The 17,926-nt window shown below is 40.1% G+C and overlaps 2 protein-coding genes across 2 annotated transcripts; both read left to right on the top strand.

Annotated features, from left to right (window-relative positions):
- Positions 1–661: 661 nt before the first annotated feature.
- On the top strand, positions 662–8,121 carry hsd17b14 (hydroxysteroid (17-beta) dehydrogenase 14). Its single transcript, XM_035654671.1, has 11 exons — positions 662–1,122; positions 1,225–1,263; positions 1,443–1,540; positions 1,858–1,924; positions 2,037–2,128; positions 2,708–2,812; positions 2,897–2,964; positions 3,887–3,983; positions 5,107–5,991; positions 7,708–7,779; positions 8,004–8,121. The coding sequence occupies exons 1-9, from the start codon at positions 1,041–1,043 to the stop codon at positions 5,251–5,253; spliced, it is 795 nt and encodes a 264-aa protein (XP_035510564.1). The 5' UTR covers positions 662–1,040; the 3' UTR covers positions 5,254–5,991; positions 7,708–7,779; positions 8,004–8,121.
- On the top strand, positions 5,816–17,560 carry bcat2 (branched chain amino-acid transaminase 2, mitochondrial). Its single transcript, XM_035654670.1, has 11 exons — positions 5,816–5,991; positions 7,708–7,779; positions 8,194–8,394; positions 9,183–9,293; positions 11,072–11,191; positions 11,319–11,482; positions 13,930–14,072; positions 14,234–14,319; positions 14,826–14,966; positions 15,432–15,506; positions 15,948–17,560. The coding sequence occupies exons 1-11, from the start codon at positions 5,839–5,841 to the stop codon at positions 15,987–15,989; spliced, it is 1,308 nt and encodes a 435-aa protein (XP_035510563.1). The 5' UTR covers positions 5,816–5,838; the 3' UTR covers positions 15,990–17,560.
- Positions 17,561–17,926: the final 366 nt, after the last annotated feature.

Raw genomic sequence — 17,926 nt, 5'->3', positions numbered from 1 at the left:
TTGAGAGTCATAAATACAAGAGTTTGGTACATTAAATAAATGAGGGATTGGACAATATCAGAATCAGTTTTTTGGAATCTATTGCATGATTTTAAGTGAAATAAAACACTGGCTGTGATGAAGCTGGCCTATCAGTTTTTAATTTGATGGAATGGAAACACATTTATATGAAAGCTTTCCTCACATGTTTTATGTTTATGAGTATTTAGTTTTACATTTTTGGTCAACCACTTGGGTCCAGACTGAAATATTTCAAGAAACTTTCAGATAGATTGCCATGACATTTTGTAGAGAGATTTATGGTCTGCAGAGGATGAATCCTGATGACTGTGGTTATTCCCTGACATTTCCTCTACCGCCACCAGCAGGTCAAAGTTTTCACTTACTCTGTGAAATATCTCAACATCTACTGGCACAAGATTTGGTACAGACATTCATGTCCTGCTTAGAAGGAATTACAATCACTTTAATGATCCTCTGACTTTTTAATTAGTGCAATCATCTGGTTAAACTCTTACATTTTTTGCAGTATTTTTGTTCATGGCCAAAATATCTGTAAAACCCATTGACACAGTCTAAACTCTACACTACAATAGCTATAAGCTCTTAATACATTAAATGACCACAAACCAGTTAACACAGTGACAAACAATAAACAATAACAAGTATACCTCGTGAACAATAGAAAGTGTGTTAGCATACTGATGTTAGCTTATAGATGAAACCTAGCATGACTGTAGACTCTCTTGTTATTGTATATAACATAAGAGTTCAGTGTAATTTTACCAGGTAATGTTAATAGGTCTTTAATTTTCTTTCTTTAATAAAGTTTACAATTTATTGACATAATTTCCCCCACTTTGAGTGAACTTGGTTATTTCCAATACTTCCAGTTGCACCTGAAGGCATCAAAGTAACTCCCATGATTTTGTGAAACTTTGAACTTTACACTTGAGGAAGTAGATGAACTGGAAGAGACGCAGACGTGCTGTGAAAAAATGAAAGCACAACAATAGTCTTCTGCAGCGTTAACTACCAGAATGTCCCTCCGCTACCACAACAAAGTTGTGATTGTCACTGGAGGATCCAAAGGGATTGGCAGAGGGATTGTAAAAGTATTTGGTATGGTAACTATTGTTATTTATTATTGATTTTTGCGTATTTGTTTGTGATCAGAGCAGGAAGTGGCGTATCTTTTAAAACCTTCTCACATCTTGTTTTCAGTGGAGAATGGTGCCAAAGTGGTGTTTTGTGCAAAAGAAGGTTCGTAATATTGTTTTTATTCATCTTTTTTTCCACTGAATTCTGTATTAACTTAGAATATGTATCACCACATAGCTTTATAATTCATTCATTAAAAATGATATATCAATATGATATATATAACTGAAGCACAGGAATGTATACTTATATATTTTATCATGATCCTGCATGTATTACAGGTGCACAAGGTGAGGCTCTAGAGACAGAGCTAAACAAGGCAGGGCCAGGCTCATGCAAATTTGTCACATGTGATGTCTGCAAAGAAGATGACATCAAGGTAAAAGTGCAACTTTATTGTCATTTGTCTGGTTATACTGGACATAGATTTATAGGGTCCCATATGACACAGAGTCCTGATCACAAGACCTGTCCTTTATCAACTGACTTGGATCCAAAGATCAATAGACTGCTTGAGTCAAATGTTCATTTGGAAAGTTAGCAACTAAAACTTAGAGTCCAGCCAGTTGTGTGTGTGTTTGTGCTTGTGTTTGCTCTGCTGGGCGAAGTCCCGTCGGTCTTAGCTCTTTTGTTGGAAACGGGTTCCTCTGGCCTGCTTCTTGTTCAAATGAAACTGGTGTGACTGTTTCTCCACAGAGATTGATTGCTGTCACAGTGGAGTGTTACGGACATGTTGACTGCCTGGTCAACAATGTAGGGTGGCGTGAGTCTCACACTCCTAAGTCCTCCAGCAGATGTGATATTGAGGTCATGATATTTGAGGTTGCTTCTCGTGGTACTAACTTAATTTATCTGTTTGCCTTTGCTGTCTTTAGACCCGCCTCATAAACCTATTGATGACACCACAGCACAGGAGTTCAGGGATCTGCTGGATCTGAACCTCATCAGCTACTTCTTGTTTTCTAAAGTAATGTCTCCAAATTCAAGAGGCAAATAATTGATTATGACTTTAATTACTTCTAATGACTGAATAACGGAAACAAAGGAAGATTTGACTCTTATAAGCAACTGAAACCATAACTTTGAAATATAATCACTACTGTATAATTTGACTATATACTACTATTATTATTATTATTACTGAATAGTTGATGTGAATGAATGTAATAGTAAATATGTAACTCAAGTTAAATCAAAACGTCAGCTGCTCAAATTAGTGAAATTCTGAAACCAAAATTCAAGAGGAAAAATTAAAAACATGAACATTTTGGCACCGAAGTAATAAAACAATGGACTGAATAAGAATATAAACATTACAAATAAAAATATAGCAGATATTCCCAAAAGCATGCACAAAATTTCAAAGAGGGAAAATAAAACCTCATGAATTCAGATATTTCAGTTCCAACATGAATTATTCAGTAGTGATCTTATCAGTTCCTTATAGAACAGTGAAGTATTTCTTTGCATCCATTGACCTCCCTCACACACCCTTAGACACATGTCTAAGTAAATACAATCACTGGAGGTCTCACTCTCTCTTCAGTATGCGCTGCCGTACCTCCGGCAGCGTCAGGGAAACATCATTAATGTCTCCAGTCTGGTGGCAACCATCGGTCAGAAAGATGCTGCACCTTATGTCGCAACCAAGGTGAGTTTATCCTCCAGGAGGCAAGAGTCCACACTTCTTTAATCCTTAAAAAGGTGATCTGTAATGTGATCTTTTGTCCACAAGGGGGCGATCACTTCCATGACAAAGGCAATGGCTGTGGATGAGAGTCGCTACAACGTGCGAGTGAACTGGTGAGACAAACTGGTTTCTGTGTTCAGTCTGGTTTAGATCACTGATTTCACTCTCAGTACTTTTTATTTTAAATGTGTAAATAGTTTGGCTATTCAGATTCAAATGTGGTTCCATCTTTAGTGCTGTAATGTAAAAGTATTGCTCTAATAATCAATTTAATAATTTTTTTATTAACTTATTTACAGTAGTAAAGTATTCAGATTTTTTACTCAAGTACCAGTACAACCATGTAAAATACTCCATTATAAGTAAAAAAAAAATAAAATAAAAATAAATGATGCATATGTAATGCAATTATGAAAAAGTGCATCAATATTATCAGCACAATATACTCAAGTTATCAAAAGTAAAAGTGTTTGTTCTGCAGTAAAATATCTCCTGGGACTGATATATTATTATATGACATGGTTTGATTTTTAATACTTATTCATCAATGTGTAATCAGCCTTTTACTGTTTGAATGAAACACATTTAGGGTTTAGAAATGTTTAGAAAAACTAGAAATTAATTACCTGAAAAGTAATTATTTAAGTCTGATCAATGCAATGGAATAAAAGGCACAATATTACCTCTGAATGTGGAGTATAGCATAAAATGGAAACACTCAAGTGAAGTACCTCAAAATTGTAATTAAGTACAGTACTGGAGTAAAAGTACTTTGTTACATTCAACTGCTGCTTATTATTATTGTGTCAAAACATGTCAATAACAAAGTCTGACAATAAAGTAAGATTATATGTCTAAAATTACTCAGTTTGTGTTGTGACAAAATTAAACATTCGATAAAAATATAGAACAAGCATCATCTTTGCATTTAAAGGCTGTAATCATCATATTTTTGTCAGCATAAAATTGCCACGGTCTCTGACAAATCTAATTGTACGTTTCTTGTCTAATAACACTGTCCGCCGTGTACTGCAGCATCTCTCCAGGTAATGTGCTCACGCCTCTGTGGGAAGAATTAGCAGGACAGACACCAGATGCTGCAGCGACCATTAAAGCGGGGGAGAATTCACAGGCAAGTTCTCACAGCGCAACCAAGAGGGTTCCTACGAAGGCCAGAAAGACAAGGAACATGTTCAGATTGACGTGATCTTACTGAGGCCTTGGGGGGGGGAAGAGAGACAGAGTTGATTGGTTTAGCAGTAGTGAGATTTTATTGTTGGTAGCGAAGACTTTTAATCCTGAAAAGTGTATAAAAACACACACTGTTACATAACACTGATAATATTACATAATACTGAAGTTCTTAAGCCTCCATGTTTCAGTGTTAATCACTACGAGGTGGCCCACAGCTCCTGCCACATTGTTGTGTTAATGATCAAAACTGCGACACACTGCGGTCTGTCTCCCTCCCTCGCCATGCAAATTACAACTTTGTTTTAATCCCAGTCAGAAGAGGCATTTAAAGCTAATGGGGTGATACAACAAAGAGGAGACGCTAGACTGCGCTCCTGAAGAGTTTCAGCTTGCTCTTCATTATTCATGGTGGAAGAGTGGAAACAGAAGCATATGAAATATTAAGTAATATCATGATGTGCCTCTGCAAAACGTTTTAATTAAGTGTCTTACAATTAAGATTTCATATTGATATCAGATCTTATAACAATTGCCATTTAAAATATAAGTGTTAAATATGCTCAGTTCTGCTGTTATTGCTTGTTTATTTCCACATATTAACAAAACTTTAAAAACAGAAAGTGAAGGAGAATTCCCTAAAATCCCTAAATTTCCCGTATATTAATTTATTACATTGTTTTAGAGAAGGAAGATGGGGATTTTTATTTAGGTTATTGTAATGTAGGATGTAAAACTCCATATTAAGCTTGTAGTTTTTTCCAGTTGTGGGTTGACTGGTTTAAAATAAGTGAATGCACATTTTTTTAAATGGAGTCTTGAAGAAATACATTCTCTGTAAAACAATTTTGAAATTTGTATTTTACTTGGCAAATAATTAAGAGCCAAGCTGCCTTTTTTTTTTTACAATGCAGCAACAGCACATCAGCAACTGCAGGGAACAGCTGCATGAGTATAAAACACACACATAAACACAACGAAGTTATGTGGCTGCAGACCACAAAATGTGCAGTTGGTAACGGAACAAGAAATGGGAAATGACAGGTTCTTTTCCTCTCAAACAGCTGCTGGGTCGTATGGGGACTGAGGCCGAGTGTGGACAGGCTGCCTTATATCTCGCTGCTGATGCTACTTTCTGCACCGGGATAGACCTGCTGCTCAGCGGCGGAGCTGAACTTAACTACGGCTTCAAGAGTCAGATCCCATCCTGACAGTCCTGGTCCTCCAAATCCTCCTGATGGTTTGCGGAACAGCTGGTTTAAGGGATTAAATGTGTTTAATGCTGATTTTTATATGATGTTTAAAGTGTGCTGGATACATTAGTAACATGAATACTAAATGTTCAATATTCATTCAAGAAAATAAATTAATTTTGTTGAGTAAATTTGTCAATTGAGAACTCAAAAGTTTTGGCATCCTTGTCCTGCTATGACGTGAACCACTCCCCACCTATAGACCAATCAGCGTCAGCCTATTTGACCTCGAGTGACCGCCACTCTGCGACTCTGCCGGTGTCCGCCAATCAGATGTCACGCTTTTGTCACGCCTCCAAAGACTTCCTGTGTGACACCTCACTGGTTTAATGTAAACGGACACTTTAACCAGGATGCAATTATTAAAGTGATTTTATGGTAATTTATTTCCCCACTCTGTTACAGAAGGTTAGATTATTAACCCAGGAAAAAAACAAATAAATAAAAGATATATCACCAACCGTATAGGAGGGTTTATAAACCAGCTCAAGTGTTTGTGTTAAAGCACTAATATCCTGAAGGGGTTTCTTTTTTCTTTTTTTTATGTGTGGGAGGTTTTTGACTTCACCTCAGCTGAGCAGCGACTCTTATTTCAAAGCGGAACCCAAGTCGACTTTGAGCGGAGTGCGTGTTTCTACACGAACAAATAATCTCGTTTATCATCGTTACGTAGCGGAGATGGCAGCCCTGCGAACGGTGAGTTCATTCACTAATGTCTGTGTGCTGTTTGTTATCTGTTTACACTGACTGTCGGAGTAAATGATTCACCCAAAGAGGCGATAAGTCGGCTGGTAATGAGCGAGGGAGATAACGAGTCCTTATCGCGGCTCCACTGGTTTTACACGGACTGCTGTGTCAGTCCCACCAGCCCCGAGAATGGCAAAACAAGACGGCGTGGAAAGGGTCGTTAAATCACAGACTCCATGCTGAAATCTGGGAACTAAATTTGTTTTGCTTATCGGCAAAAAGTTGACACCTCGTAAAATACAAGTCAAGGGCTAAAATAAATCTTAAAGGATCGGGGATGAGTTCGGCTCACATCCAGTCACAGATTTAGACTTTATTTCGTGCTATTTCTTTTGTTTTTTTAAAGTTAGACTAACGTTACACGTATCACATTCCGAGGTTTTAGTGGACGGTAGTAGCCAAGCCAGTGAAATGCTTTGTAGATTATTAGTGTGCCGAAGTGAAGAATATAACCTACTGATACTGGAGTAGTTATTAATTTGCCTGTATGTAGTTTGTAAGCGACGCTGTAAGTAAGATTCAGTTAATTCAATGATTTTTTTAAATGGAGTTTGGCGTGGAGCTAGAAAGCACCATTTCTCCAGGTTACTTAAAAATATGCAAAGTGTGTGTGTGTATGCTATTACCTCATTATGCCGTTACTACACATTTCACATTTGTAATTAAGTTACATTGCAGCTGTCTCTGTTAATGTTAATGCTAAGCACAAATGCTAGCTAGCATTTGCTAAGTACCTTTTCACTTTAAATCCAGACTGTGTGTCCAAAAGAACCCAAAATGAGGGATTACATTTTATGCATGAGATTTACTCGTGCATGTCACAAACTACACAGTAAAAAACAGACATATACCCACTCTACCTATGGTCGCAATAAGGGCAAAACTTGCATCAGCCATTCAACAAAGTGCACACATTGGCTCCTGCACCAGAGTCTAGGAATTTCCAAAGCAATCAGTTGTACTGTCTTCTAGTTTAGGCAAGATAAGTCAATTTGATTTGGAATGTGAACTCATTGTGAAAGACCACCACTGCAGATTAAAAGATTAATTATGGGATTACCAAAAGCACAACATGCTTTACAAGCATTCGGCTCCCTGGACAGGTCAGCCATATACAAATGAACAACTGCCTTCCCTCAAACAGGAAAAGAGCTGATTTTTTCCTTTCATATTAGCTTTCCTCTCATGACAAGAGCTACTGATATCAGTAAACCATTACTGTTGGTGGCCTCTTTGGTGTTTTGGCTATTAGAGCAGGTCTTGATTTCCCATTGCACCTTTTTCCTGACTCTCACTTTATTCTGTGAGCTTTTTGTCACCCATGTAGGATCCTGGCACACTAGTGTCTCACCTTTCATTCTTCATTTTGCAGAGTAGCCTGCAGACGTGCCTCAGTCTAATTACAGCACAGCACTCAGCACCGGCATGTGTCACTAGCTCCACACCGAGAACTGCGAGCGAAATGATTGGTGCTGAGTCACACTCCCACAAAACACACAGTGTCAGACTTTTATTCCCACGGCGATAGTTGTCACCTGGAAAGATGATATATCTTACAAAATATTGCAATGAAGGTGGTATAGTAAAACTTCTAGTACTGTGTACAGTCGACTGCCACAGTGAGTGTGTCGTCTTGCAAATAACTTTGTCATGTTTCATTCGCAGGCACTCCATGGACGACTGGTTCAGGCCCTCCCCTTTTCCTTTGGCTCACTGAGGTTCGCCAGCTCGTTTAAGGTAATGAGGAAATGTTAACGGGTGAGGCCAGCGCTGTCTTTCTGTCTGTACCTGCTTGGCAACTTTGTCTCAGAGCACAGGATGTTTATAGATTTATCTATCTATCTATCTTTTGGGAGAAGTTCAATTTTAACTCCTACAAGTTGCCTAGAAATTAAAGTTTCTTTCCCCCCTCCTCTGTCTTTTCCCTCACTGTCTGTGCCTGTTGTAATTATTTAATTCAGTTTAATTGTACTTAATTAAATTGTGTCTAATTGACCAGATATCTCGACTGACTCTGTATAACTCTCAACTAATTGTCCTTTAAAAGCATGCTCTGTCAATAACATCAATTTAAAAAAACAATCACTGTATTCGTCGCCTGCTCTGCTACTTTTTTGCTCTTCCCGGCTCGCTCGTCCGTCTCCATCTCAGGCTGCAGATCTCGTCGTCGAACAAAACGCAGCATGCAAGCCGAGGCCCGACCCATCCACCTTGGTGTTCGGCAAGCAGTTCTCCGACCACATGTTGACCATCAACTGGTCGGAGAAGGACGGCTGGGAGGCTCCTGAGATCAAACCTTTCCAGAACCTGTCTCTGCACCCTGCCAGCTCTGCCCTGCACTACTCCATAGAGGTGAGTGGAGATCAGGTCTGTGTGGTTTCTGATGTAGTCTGACTCGCAGGAAGTAGGCTGTTGGTATAGGCCAGCCATTGGGCGACTATTTCAGTCAGCATTCTCCCCCCGTTTCACTCTGTCCGTGTTACTGTCACCATTGCCACATGAAACCAACCGCCAAGCAACAACCTACACACTGAAAGTTATCCTAACCAGGTCACTAATTGTACGAGTGTAAACAAGTTAGCAGCCAAGTTCTCTCACAGCGCTATATTTGTAAGGACACCACCGTTGCATCCTGGGCTTAGCGCCACCCAAGATGATTATAATTGGCTTAAAGAAATACAGACAAGTCAGTGTTTTCCCCCATACCAGAATGATAATGAGTTCTGTTTGAGTGCTAAAATAAAGTTTAGAGATAGGCGAGACAGTTTCTGATGTTTTCACTGGGTGCAGCTGCTGCTGCTGTGGTTTAACTGACAACAATAGCAATATAGACCAAGGATTTTAGACAGAACTGTTCCTGTCATGTGTACATTTTATCTCAGTGCTTCTCTTTATAATGAAACACAGGTGAAAGGGTCTCTGAAGCAGCAAGCAGACCATAATACGACAATAACTAACCTCAGTCATTTAGTTGCAGGGAAACACTGGGAGATTTAAACCAACTAAGTAACTGCCGAAAAAATGAATGAATGAATGAAAGTTTCTTTGCAGGTGTACCACATTGTTTGAACACATATATATAATATGAGATTAACAGTCTGACACGGAAAGCTTACAGCGTGTTTCTGTCTCCTCTCCAGCTGTTTGAAGGCATGAAGGCGTTTCGTGGAGTCGACAACCACATCCGTCTGTTCAGACCCATGCTGAACATGGAGAGGATGCATCGAAGCGCTGACAGAAGCTGCCTTCCTGTGAGTCTGTGCCCCCACCTGGTCCTCCAGAAACCCTCAGTGGGGATGCTTGTTGGTGTCAAGCCCTTCATGTAGGCCGGCTAACTGTATTTGGGTTGGAACCAATATTTGGTATCTTGACCAGAAAAGGCCTCTTTAACAGCATTTAGACCAGCATGAGACACTGAGATCTTGTTCAGACGGAGGGAAGGTGCCCGATACAGAGGGCTGTGGCAAAAAGGGCAACATCGCCTGGCAATCAATTTGCACATTACACATTATTAGTAAGATATCTGCTGAGATGAAACATAGAATAGTTAGTTTCCCATGCCAATAAAGCCCTTTTAAATTGAATTGAACAATTCCCGCTGTGAGTTTTAAAATCCTTTCTTGTAACCTATACTTCCTGTACCATATTTCATTGTGTTACTGATACCTGAAGCAACGCGATCACACCAACGCAGGGTTGTTTTCAGTCTGAATGTCCTCTAAAACTCAGGAAGCAGGACTAAACGGACTGTATTGACAGCAACAAAATCAATGTGGGGAAAAAAAAAACCTCCTTCTTCGGTCCAATGCACAGCACTAACGGGGCAAACACCTTCCAGCAGCCGTGATGAACTTCTCAAAGGTGTACAATCCAGGCTTCATCCACTGTGTGACGTGTACCCTTAAAGCTAACTTCCTGGTTTATATTTTATACCCTGTGGCAATATGTGCAGCCTCTCATTGTGTTGCCATAGGGCCACAGCTGGTCTGAATGCGCCTTAAATTCTTCTGATTCTTTTAAGTTTCCAGGGCAGGATACATTTAGACTGCTGCCCTGAAGCTACTGACCCTCGGCGATGTTGCGTATCTGCTTGGCAACATGCCCATTTCTGGCCTAACACTCAAAGAACCCGGTCCTGATGCAAGAGTTAAAACTTCACCAGGAGTTCAGGACACAATGGAAACTATGACCCTGTTTATACTTTTAAACTGCGGTTTTAAAATGCGTCTGTAGGCATTTGGATCACAAGTGTGAATGACCACCAAGACCTCTTGTGATCTGATCACTCAAACCACTTGCCGAGCTGGTCTGGAACCACAGATTTCTTGTGGTGCAAACGCACCCCGATGTGTCCCAGACATTGATGTAACAGGAAAATACATCATCAATGCTGGACGTGTAGTTGTTTTCACTGTTGGAGAAGCCCCTTACGTGTATATTAGTTCCTAAAACATTTTTGTTTTCTTAGCTAGCCTGTGCGAAACAAATCTGGCGAGTTGCGACAGACTGGTGGTAATAACCGTATGTGGGGCCCCTTGACATTCTACTGCAGGGGTCAGCAACTATTAATATCAACAGAGCCATATTTGGCCGAAATGTTTCTATGTTTCACAGAACATAAAGCCTATCAAAAAGTTAAATCCTAATAAATATTGTGCATCCGTTTATAGATCTGAATACAGTTGATCAGACATATGTGTGAACGGTTATGTGCCTCAGCTGTCCACTTGTGTTCGGATCAATGAAAACAGTGTAAACAGGATCTATGAGTGCCGTATGTCACATGATCATTGTCTGAATTTATTCTTTGCACAGACAAAAATAATAAAATAAGTCACCCACAAGTAATGTATGTAGATGTGTTGTGAATGACTGAATCTCATGTAAACACAGTATACACACGCAGTAGAAAAACATCACACTAACTTTACCCAAGGCTTCAATTAACACGGCCTGAGCTGCAGTGGTGAAATGCTGCTATAAAGAGATTATGTAAATAAAGAACGTCCTTGTCTTTGTTTCTTTGTAGTTGTTCGATAAAGGTGAACTGCTGGAGTGCATCAAGAAGCTGGTGGCGGTTGACCAGGAGTGGGTTCCCTACTCCCAGGACGCCAGTCTCTACATCAGACCCACCTTCATAGGAATTGAGGTCTGTGTCGATTCCCATCTCAGCTGAAGTGATTAATCAGCTGGTGTTAAATATGGTTCAATCCTGCATACTGTCATTACTGTTGACCTGACTTCCTGTCTTCTCTTCTTCCTCACCCCTCCTCCAGCCGTCCCTTGGTGTGTCTCGGGCAGGAAAAGCTATGATCTTCGTCATCGTCGGCCCAGTGGGACCTTACTTTGCCACAGGGTCCTTTAACCCCGTTTCTCTGCTGGCGGACCCTTCATTTGTCAGGGCATGGCAAGGAGGCGTTGGGGCCTATAAGATGGGAGGGTGAGTTTGGTATCTTTCTTCTCTCCCAAAAGTGAATAGCGTGTTAAATTCTCAAAGACTTCTTGCTAAACCACCATAATAGTCAGATATCAAAGAGGAGGATGTCACTGTGACCTGTGCAGTGATGTTACACTATCGGTGCAACAGACTTTATAATACTGTCACGGCTGAGTAAAGATTCTGAAGTGCCACAGCTGTGTTTTTGTTCAGCAGTGGATCTGGACCGAGGACAACTATTTGGATTTTCCACTTGAGCTCATAAAGCTTGGAAAGGCAGACACAGAGCTAGCTGACGTTGGGGTTAAATCGGTGTCAAAAAAGACAAAATTGGAACAAGACAGACATTTTGTCTTCTCGTAGCAGGAAAAAGTGCAGATTATTAATATAATCAGTTACAGCATGTATGACTCAAAATGTCTGCCAGAATAAGGGTTCATAGCAAAATGTGATTTCCCAGGAGGTGGAGAGGGTTGTGGGTATTGTAGTGTTTGTAATGGAGATGGATCGAGGTTTAAAAGCAGCCTGTTTTTAATCCAAGGTTATAATGTCAGGATCTCTGATATGACCAGTTTGACTTGTCAAGCATAGGTTGGTTCATGGCACAGAGCCATCAATAATGTTATTACACCTGTGCTTTTCCTGCTATGATGAGTCAAAATTTCAGCTGCGACTGAGGATCTGTTGAGCTGTATTTCACCTTGTGTTACAGATAGAAAATGCTCAAAGGAATGTGGCTTTAGAAGAGCAAAAAAACACTAAGAAACCTCATGAACTTCACAGCAGCAACACTATTTCACAGCGGGAGACACTTTTTCCACCTGCTTGAAACCAATCCTTGTTTCAGCAGACCGGAGGCTGTTAAGTCAAGTGTGAATCCCTCCACTGTGTTTTGTACTGCAGACGCTGTCGGTGCTCCTGTAAGCTCGACTCATTCCACAGGCCTGCTACCACATGAGTGTGGTATCCTATAGTGACACCTGCTCAGCTACAGAGTTACGTAACACCACTGAACAACCACTTGACTCACTAAGCCAATAAAATCCGCTCCCCTCCCATCAAACCGCGAGGATACACTTCAGCTATGAAGCCTGATTTAGCAGCAGCAGTCACGGCACTGCAGGGTAGATATTTCAGGGCAGTCGCTCCGTGTGCAACTGCTGTGTTGTCATGTTTATTTAATGTGAGTTTGTGTTACATTTACTGTTTGATTCAGTTTCAGCATAAATGCACAACAAACAATCTTGATACGGATCCCTTTCCTTTTTTTCTTGTTTTTTTATTGCACTGTGTGCTCTGACACCTTTCTATCAGAACCAGCATTAACCTTTGCAGCAGTTTGAGCTACAGTAGCTCGTCTGTTGGATCGGACCACATGGGCCAGCCTTCATTCCCAAGTGCATCAGTGAGCCTTGACCCTGTCGCAGGTTAACCGCTTTTCCTTCCTTGGACCACTTTTGACGGGTACTGACCACTGCAGACTGGGAACACGCTACAAGAGCTGCAGTTTTGGAGATGCTCTGACTCAGTTGTCCAGCTATCACAATTTGGCCCTTGTCAGTCGCTCAAATCCTCACGCTGCCCATTTTTCCCAATAATAATAACAATACAATATTGAGGACCAACTGTTAACAATATATGATATATTATACACATAAGATAGATAGAATTAGACAATAATAGAATCAATACTATTATCTATATAATCAGTGCTCATGATGTTATGGCTGATCGGTGTGTCTGCCATAAGCTATCGGCTAATATATCAGCTTCTAACATCAAGATGTGAGGCGTGAAAATATGATATTTTATATAATGTTGTCCAATATCAGTTTGTTACTTATCTACTTTCTTTTCTGCAAACACGTTTGCCAGAACAACTTAACAATGCGACAGTATGTCAGGACGTGCGTGTTTTTCCTCTGAATTGATTCGTGCAGCTTAAACATTGATCACTTGAGTCTTAACTGCAAGTTGCATTGTTCATTGTTTATTGAAACCCTTGCGGTCACAAGGATACGTTTCAGAAATCACAGTAGAGCTGCATATTTCTCAGAGTATTCTTCCATTTCTTGGCACGGGTTAAACATTTTAGTAAGAGGAAGTGTTGTGATAACTATAATGTTATAATGAGTCCTTTTGTTGTTCACATTGTTGACATTTATCACCAGGATCCTTCCTCCTCAGCACAAACACCTGCCTGTGAGTGTTGGTTTGGGGTCATTAAGTCCATTTATTTCCTTGAAACAATAAAATGTCACTGCCCTGTTTCTCAGTTGTCTCCCGAGATAGTTTGTTGTATCACAGCCTTAGATATTCAGTAAGTAAATACAGTATACAGGAAAAACGAAAAGAATGACATCTATCTCTCACCCCTTTGTCCTCCCTCCCCGCTGCTCTCTTGACACTCATGTCTCTGCCTGTCTGTGGCTTATTTTAACTCTCTCCAGCAACTACGGTCCTACGATAGCAGTCCAGCATGAGGCGGTGAAGCGCGGCTGTCAGCAGGTCCTCTGGCTGTACGGAGAGCAGGAGGAGATCACCGAGGTCGGCACCATGAACCTCTTCATCTACTGGACCAATGAGAACGGAGGTCAGACTCTCCTTGTTTCTTTAACCCTGAAATACAGTTTGTTTCTGGAGTTTTCTGTCCACCTTCTCATCTTACCGCTGATCTTGGTTGGAATATTTGAGCACCTCGTTCTTCTAATTTGGATAAAACTAGTTACGTAATGTATGTTTGTGTGTCTGCAGAGAAGGAGTTGCTGACCCCACCTCTGGATGGCATCATTCTCCCAGGAGTCACCAGACAGTCTCTGCTGGACCTGGCCAGAGAGTGGGTAAGTCAACCAGAGAGGAGACCAAACACAAACTATTTATACTATTTTAATAGCATGCAGTATCAGTTATGACACGTGCAAGCTCCTATTCAATGACGAGGGATTTGTACATTTAATTTCTCCCAAATTTCTCCCTTTGTGCTCCTCAAATGTTCAGTGTAGCAGCTCAGTTAACAGAGAACCATTGTGGGATGTTCGGATTCGAAAGGAGGCATTGTTTTAAGTTTTTCCACCATGAAAGTACCTTAGATCTGTGCTTCCAAACCCACAATGGGTCTCAAGGCATACATAGATGTACAGAAGAAATGCACAAAAAAATCATTATATCCTTTGATTCTGGTTTTAACGCTTTCATGGCTCTTAAAAATGATTCAAATCAAACAAAGAATAACAGTCACTCTTTGTTGGAACACCTCACAAGTGAGGATATTTCTTGAAAACCACAACAGTAGATCACTAAACTTTCATCTCCTCTTGATGTTCATTGCTTCCTGTGTCCCTGTCAGGGTGAGTTTAAGGTGACGGAGCGCACGATGGCCATGAAGGAGCTGCTGGGGGCTCTGGACGCTGGGAGGATCCAGGAGGTGTTCGGAGCAGGGACGGCCTGTGTTGTCTGTCCTGTCGGCAGCCTCCTGTACAGAGGAAAGGTAGGAGTTCTCCTTTTTTTTCTGTCATCATTTTAAAGATACTGTTCTGTAGGCTGAAATCTTAAGATTTCCTCATCCAACCGTTGGACTCAGTGTGTTTACATGCATTTAACTAACCAGGTTACTCAGAGAAACCAGTAAGCAGATTTTTGAAGCATGTCTTTCTTATTTAATTGTATTAGTGATATCAGCTTTCCCTCACAGCAGAAAAGTGTTGGAATTTAACAACTAGTGTTCAGAGGTGGAAACCAACTTACTTGGACTACTTTGCGTGAGTTTCGGTTGGATGGAATCATTTTAAATAAAAGACTGATAATAATAGTAATTCGTGTTATGACCTCTCCTTTTGTCCAGCCAGTTTCGCCCCTGCTTAAGAGCGCATGTAAACAACCTGATAGTTAATCATTCTGGGTAACAGTATGGGCTAAAAGACTAAAATGTTACGCCTCTCTCCTCCTTTCTCAGACGTACCAGATCCCGACGATGCAGAACGGTCCGGACCTGGCAAAGAGGTTCCACAAAGAGCTTACTGATATTCAGGTAAGTGCTGAAGCTCAGAGAGGCTTTTATCCTCCCAGTGCAGAATGTAACGGCTTCTTTAAGCTGCAACAGAAAAAAAAACTTCACTCCAAGTGGCAGCATAAAGGTCATCAGTTTCCCAGAGTCCAAAGTGTCCTATTTATTTATTTATTTATTTATTATTAATTTTTTTTATATATTTACAATTTATTTGAAACAGGAAAACAGTAAAGTCTCTCTCTTTTTTCCCTTTTTTGCTTGATAGATGACTGAAACGATTATTCGATTCTCAAAATAGTCATTTGTTGCCACTCTAGCTCCTAATTTAACCTTATACCGCGGGTGAATTTTGATGTTAAAACAGCAGCTTTAACTTTTTGCATTCACAAAAGCAACATATAACATGTTTCGCTTATTAATTTTTTCTCTCCTTTTCGCTCTTGTTTCCCTTGCTTCACCCAGTACGGACGCAAACCAAGCGAATGGGCACCGCTGGTCGTTTAAACGGCCCGTATTGCACATGCCAAGTTGTATCAACAGTCCCATAATTCCAGTTTGGACAACCAGCAGCCCCCCCCCAACAACCTCTCAACCCACTAATGCACTCCTGCTTAACTCACCTACCGAGAAGACGGACACCTCTCTCTGTCCATCTTCTCTGGCAACTTTTCCAGAAGTTCCTTTCTGCTCTGACTCTCATAGGAATACGGTTGGTGGTTTGAATGTAACAGGCCGCTTTGGAGCAATATTAACAATATGCAATGTTCTGACTTGACAACAACCCCTAACCTCAAGGTATTTACTGTAAAGTAGGACAAACAGCTGTCATTGGAAAGGTAAAAAAAAAAAAACAAGCAAATTCAAGCAGTCAGATGACAAAAGATATAAAATAAACATAAAGATTAGATGTGACTAGCATGAGTGCATTCACATCTCTAATCGGGTCTTATAGGCTGCACTCCATTCAAGTGTTTGTCCTTTATAGTCACTTGATTAGTTCCTTGTGAGGAAAGTGCTTCGAGTTAATAGCACAAACATATATTTTCATCAACATTGCATTCTGGCATTAACAAAAAAAGGCACAAACTGACATATTTCAGATGTAGGAGGTAAAGTATTTGCAATATTGTGTGTGTGTGTGTGTAGGACTTAACATTAGACAGCTTCTTGGCAGAATGCAATCTGTAAGTACTGTTTCTCAACAACAAATGTATTTAAAATGTATTTCACAACAGGAAAAACTTAACAATATTAACAATAACCTGTACTACTTGCAACAACCTGTGGTGTTTTCTCTGAAACCTTTAACTGTTATGTGTGAGTAGTGCCTGTAAACGCATCATAGGATGTCTCGTTACTGTCGTGTACATAATGATCTGCGAGTACTGCCGTAGTTATCATGGGGCCATGTCACTTTGACACCAGAGTTTGCACTGACCTTGTTTTAATGTCAGATACGTATCTGAGCGTGACTCCACTTTTAGAGAGGAAACATGAGTGGTTTTTATGTTTGTTGGTTTTGTTTGTTAAGAATACCACTGCACAAAAACAAAAGATTTGAGATTTCTTTTAAAAGGCGAGGTCTGAGTGAACTTTAGCACGCACAAAATGGTCGACAGAAGGCCTACACGCTGTAGAAGAGAAGGACTGTTGGATGCTGGCAGTTACTCCTGCACTAGTTTGTGTGTTATCATTATGAAAACAATGTATTGTAACAAATAGGTTGTTATTTTAGAGGTTTTTAATGATTTTTCCCCCTTGTTTTGATGTGAAATTAGGCCGACTGTCTTCCAAAGTACTTGACTGTGTGGCACTAGTGTTTTTCCTTTTGTTTTTGGAATGTATTTTTATTTTTACACACATGCTATAGACCTGTCCCTCTCTGTCTAAGTGCCTGACCTGTTAGTTTGTTCTTCTGTGGATCTTCAGCTGCTGTTTTGTTTGTTTTCCAGTTCGTGCACTAGGGGATATAGCTGGATTCTTTAAGTAATGTCAGTTTAGTTTTTTTTTTTTTTTTAAATGTGCTGTTACTTTAACTCTGCTGTTGTTTTTACAATAAACCTGATCTGAATTCAGTCTCTTTTTTTTTTTTTTGTTCAATCAATCAGTGGTAATTTTAATATACTTATTTGCAATGGGAACACTTAACGCTATCACAAAAAAATGCTTTTAGACATCTACAGTTGAACGCAGGGATTTCAACCTCAAATTAAACAGGATTTCCACACGTCCTGGAAAACCTGGAAATTTAGACACTAGTTTTCCGAATCATGGAAACACCTGAACATTGAATAAAATGACCAAACCTTTTTTTTTTTGTCCTGTAAAATGTTAGTTATCATTTTGGTGATAACAAGTAACGTGCTACCAATTAAGCTTACTTAGCTTATTCAGAGCCCATGACTGATCTGAATGGAATGGAATGGAGCCTTAATTAGTAT

The sequence above is a fragment of the Morone saxatilis genome, unplaced genomic scaffold (genome assembly GCF_004916995.1).
Source record: "Morone saxatilis isolate NCDOM2014 unplaced genomic scaffold, NCSU_SB_2.0 Contig14, whole genome shotgun sequence".
NCBI lineage: Eukaryota > Metazoa > Chordata > Actinopteri > Moronidae > Morone > Morone saxatilis.
Note: the sequence above shows the minus strand (reverse complement) of the source record. Positions and strands in the feature narration are given on the sequence as shown.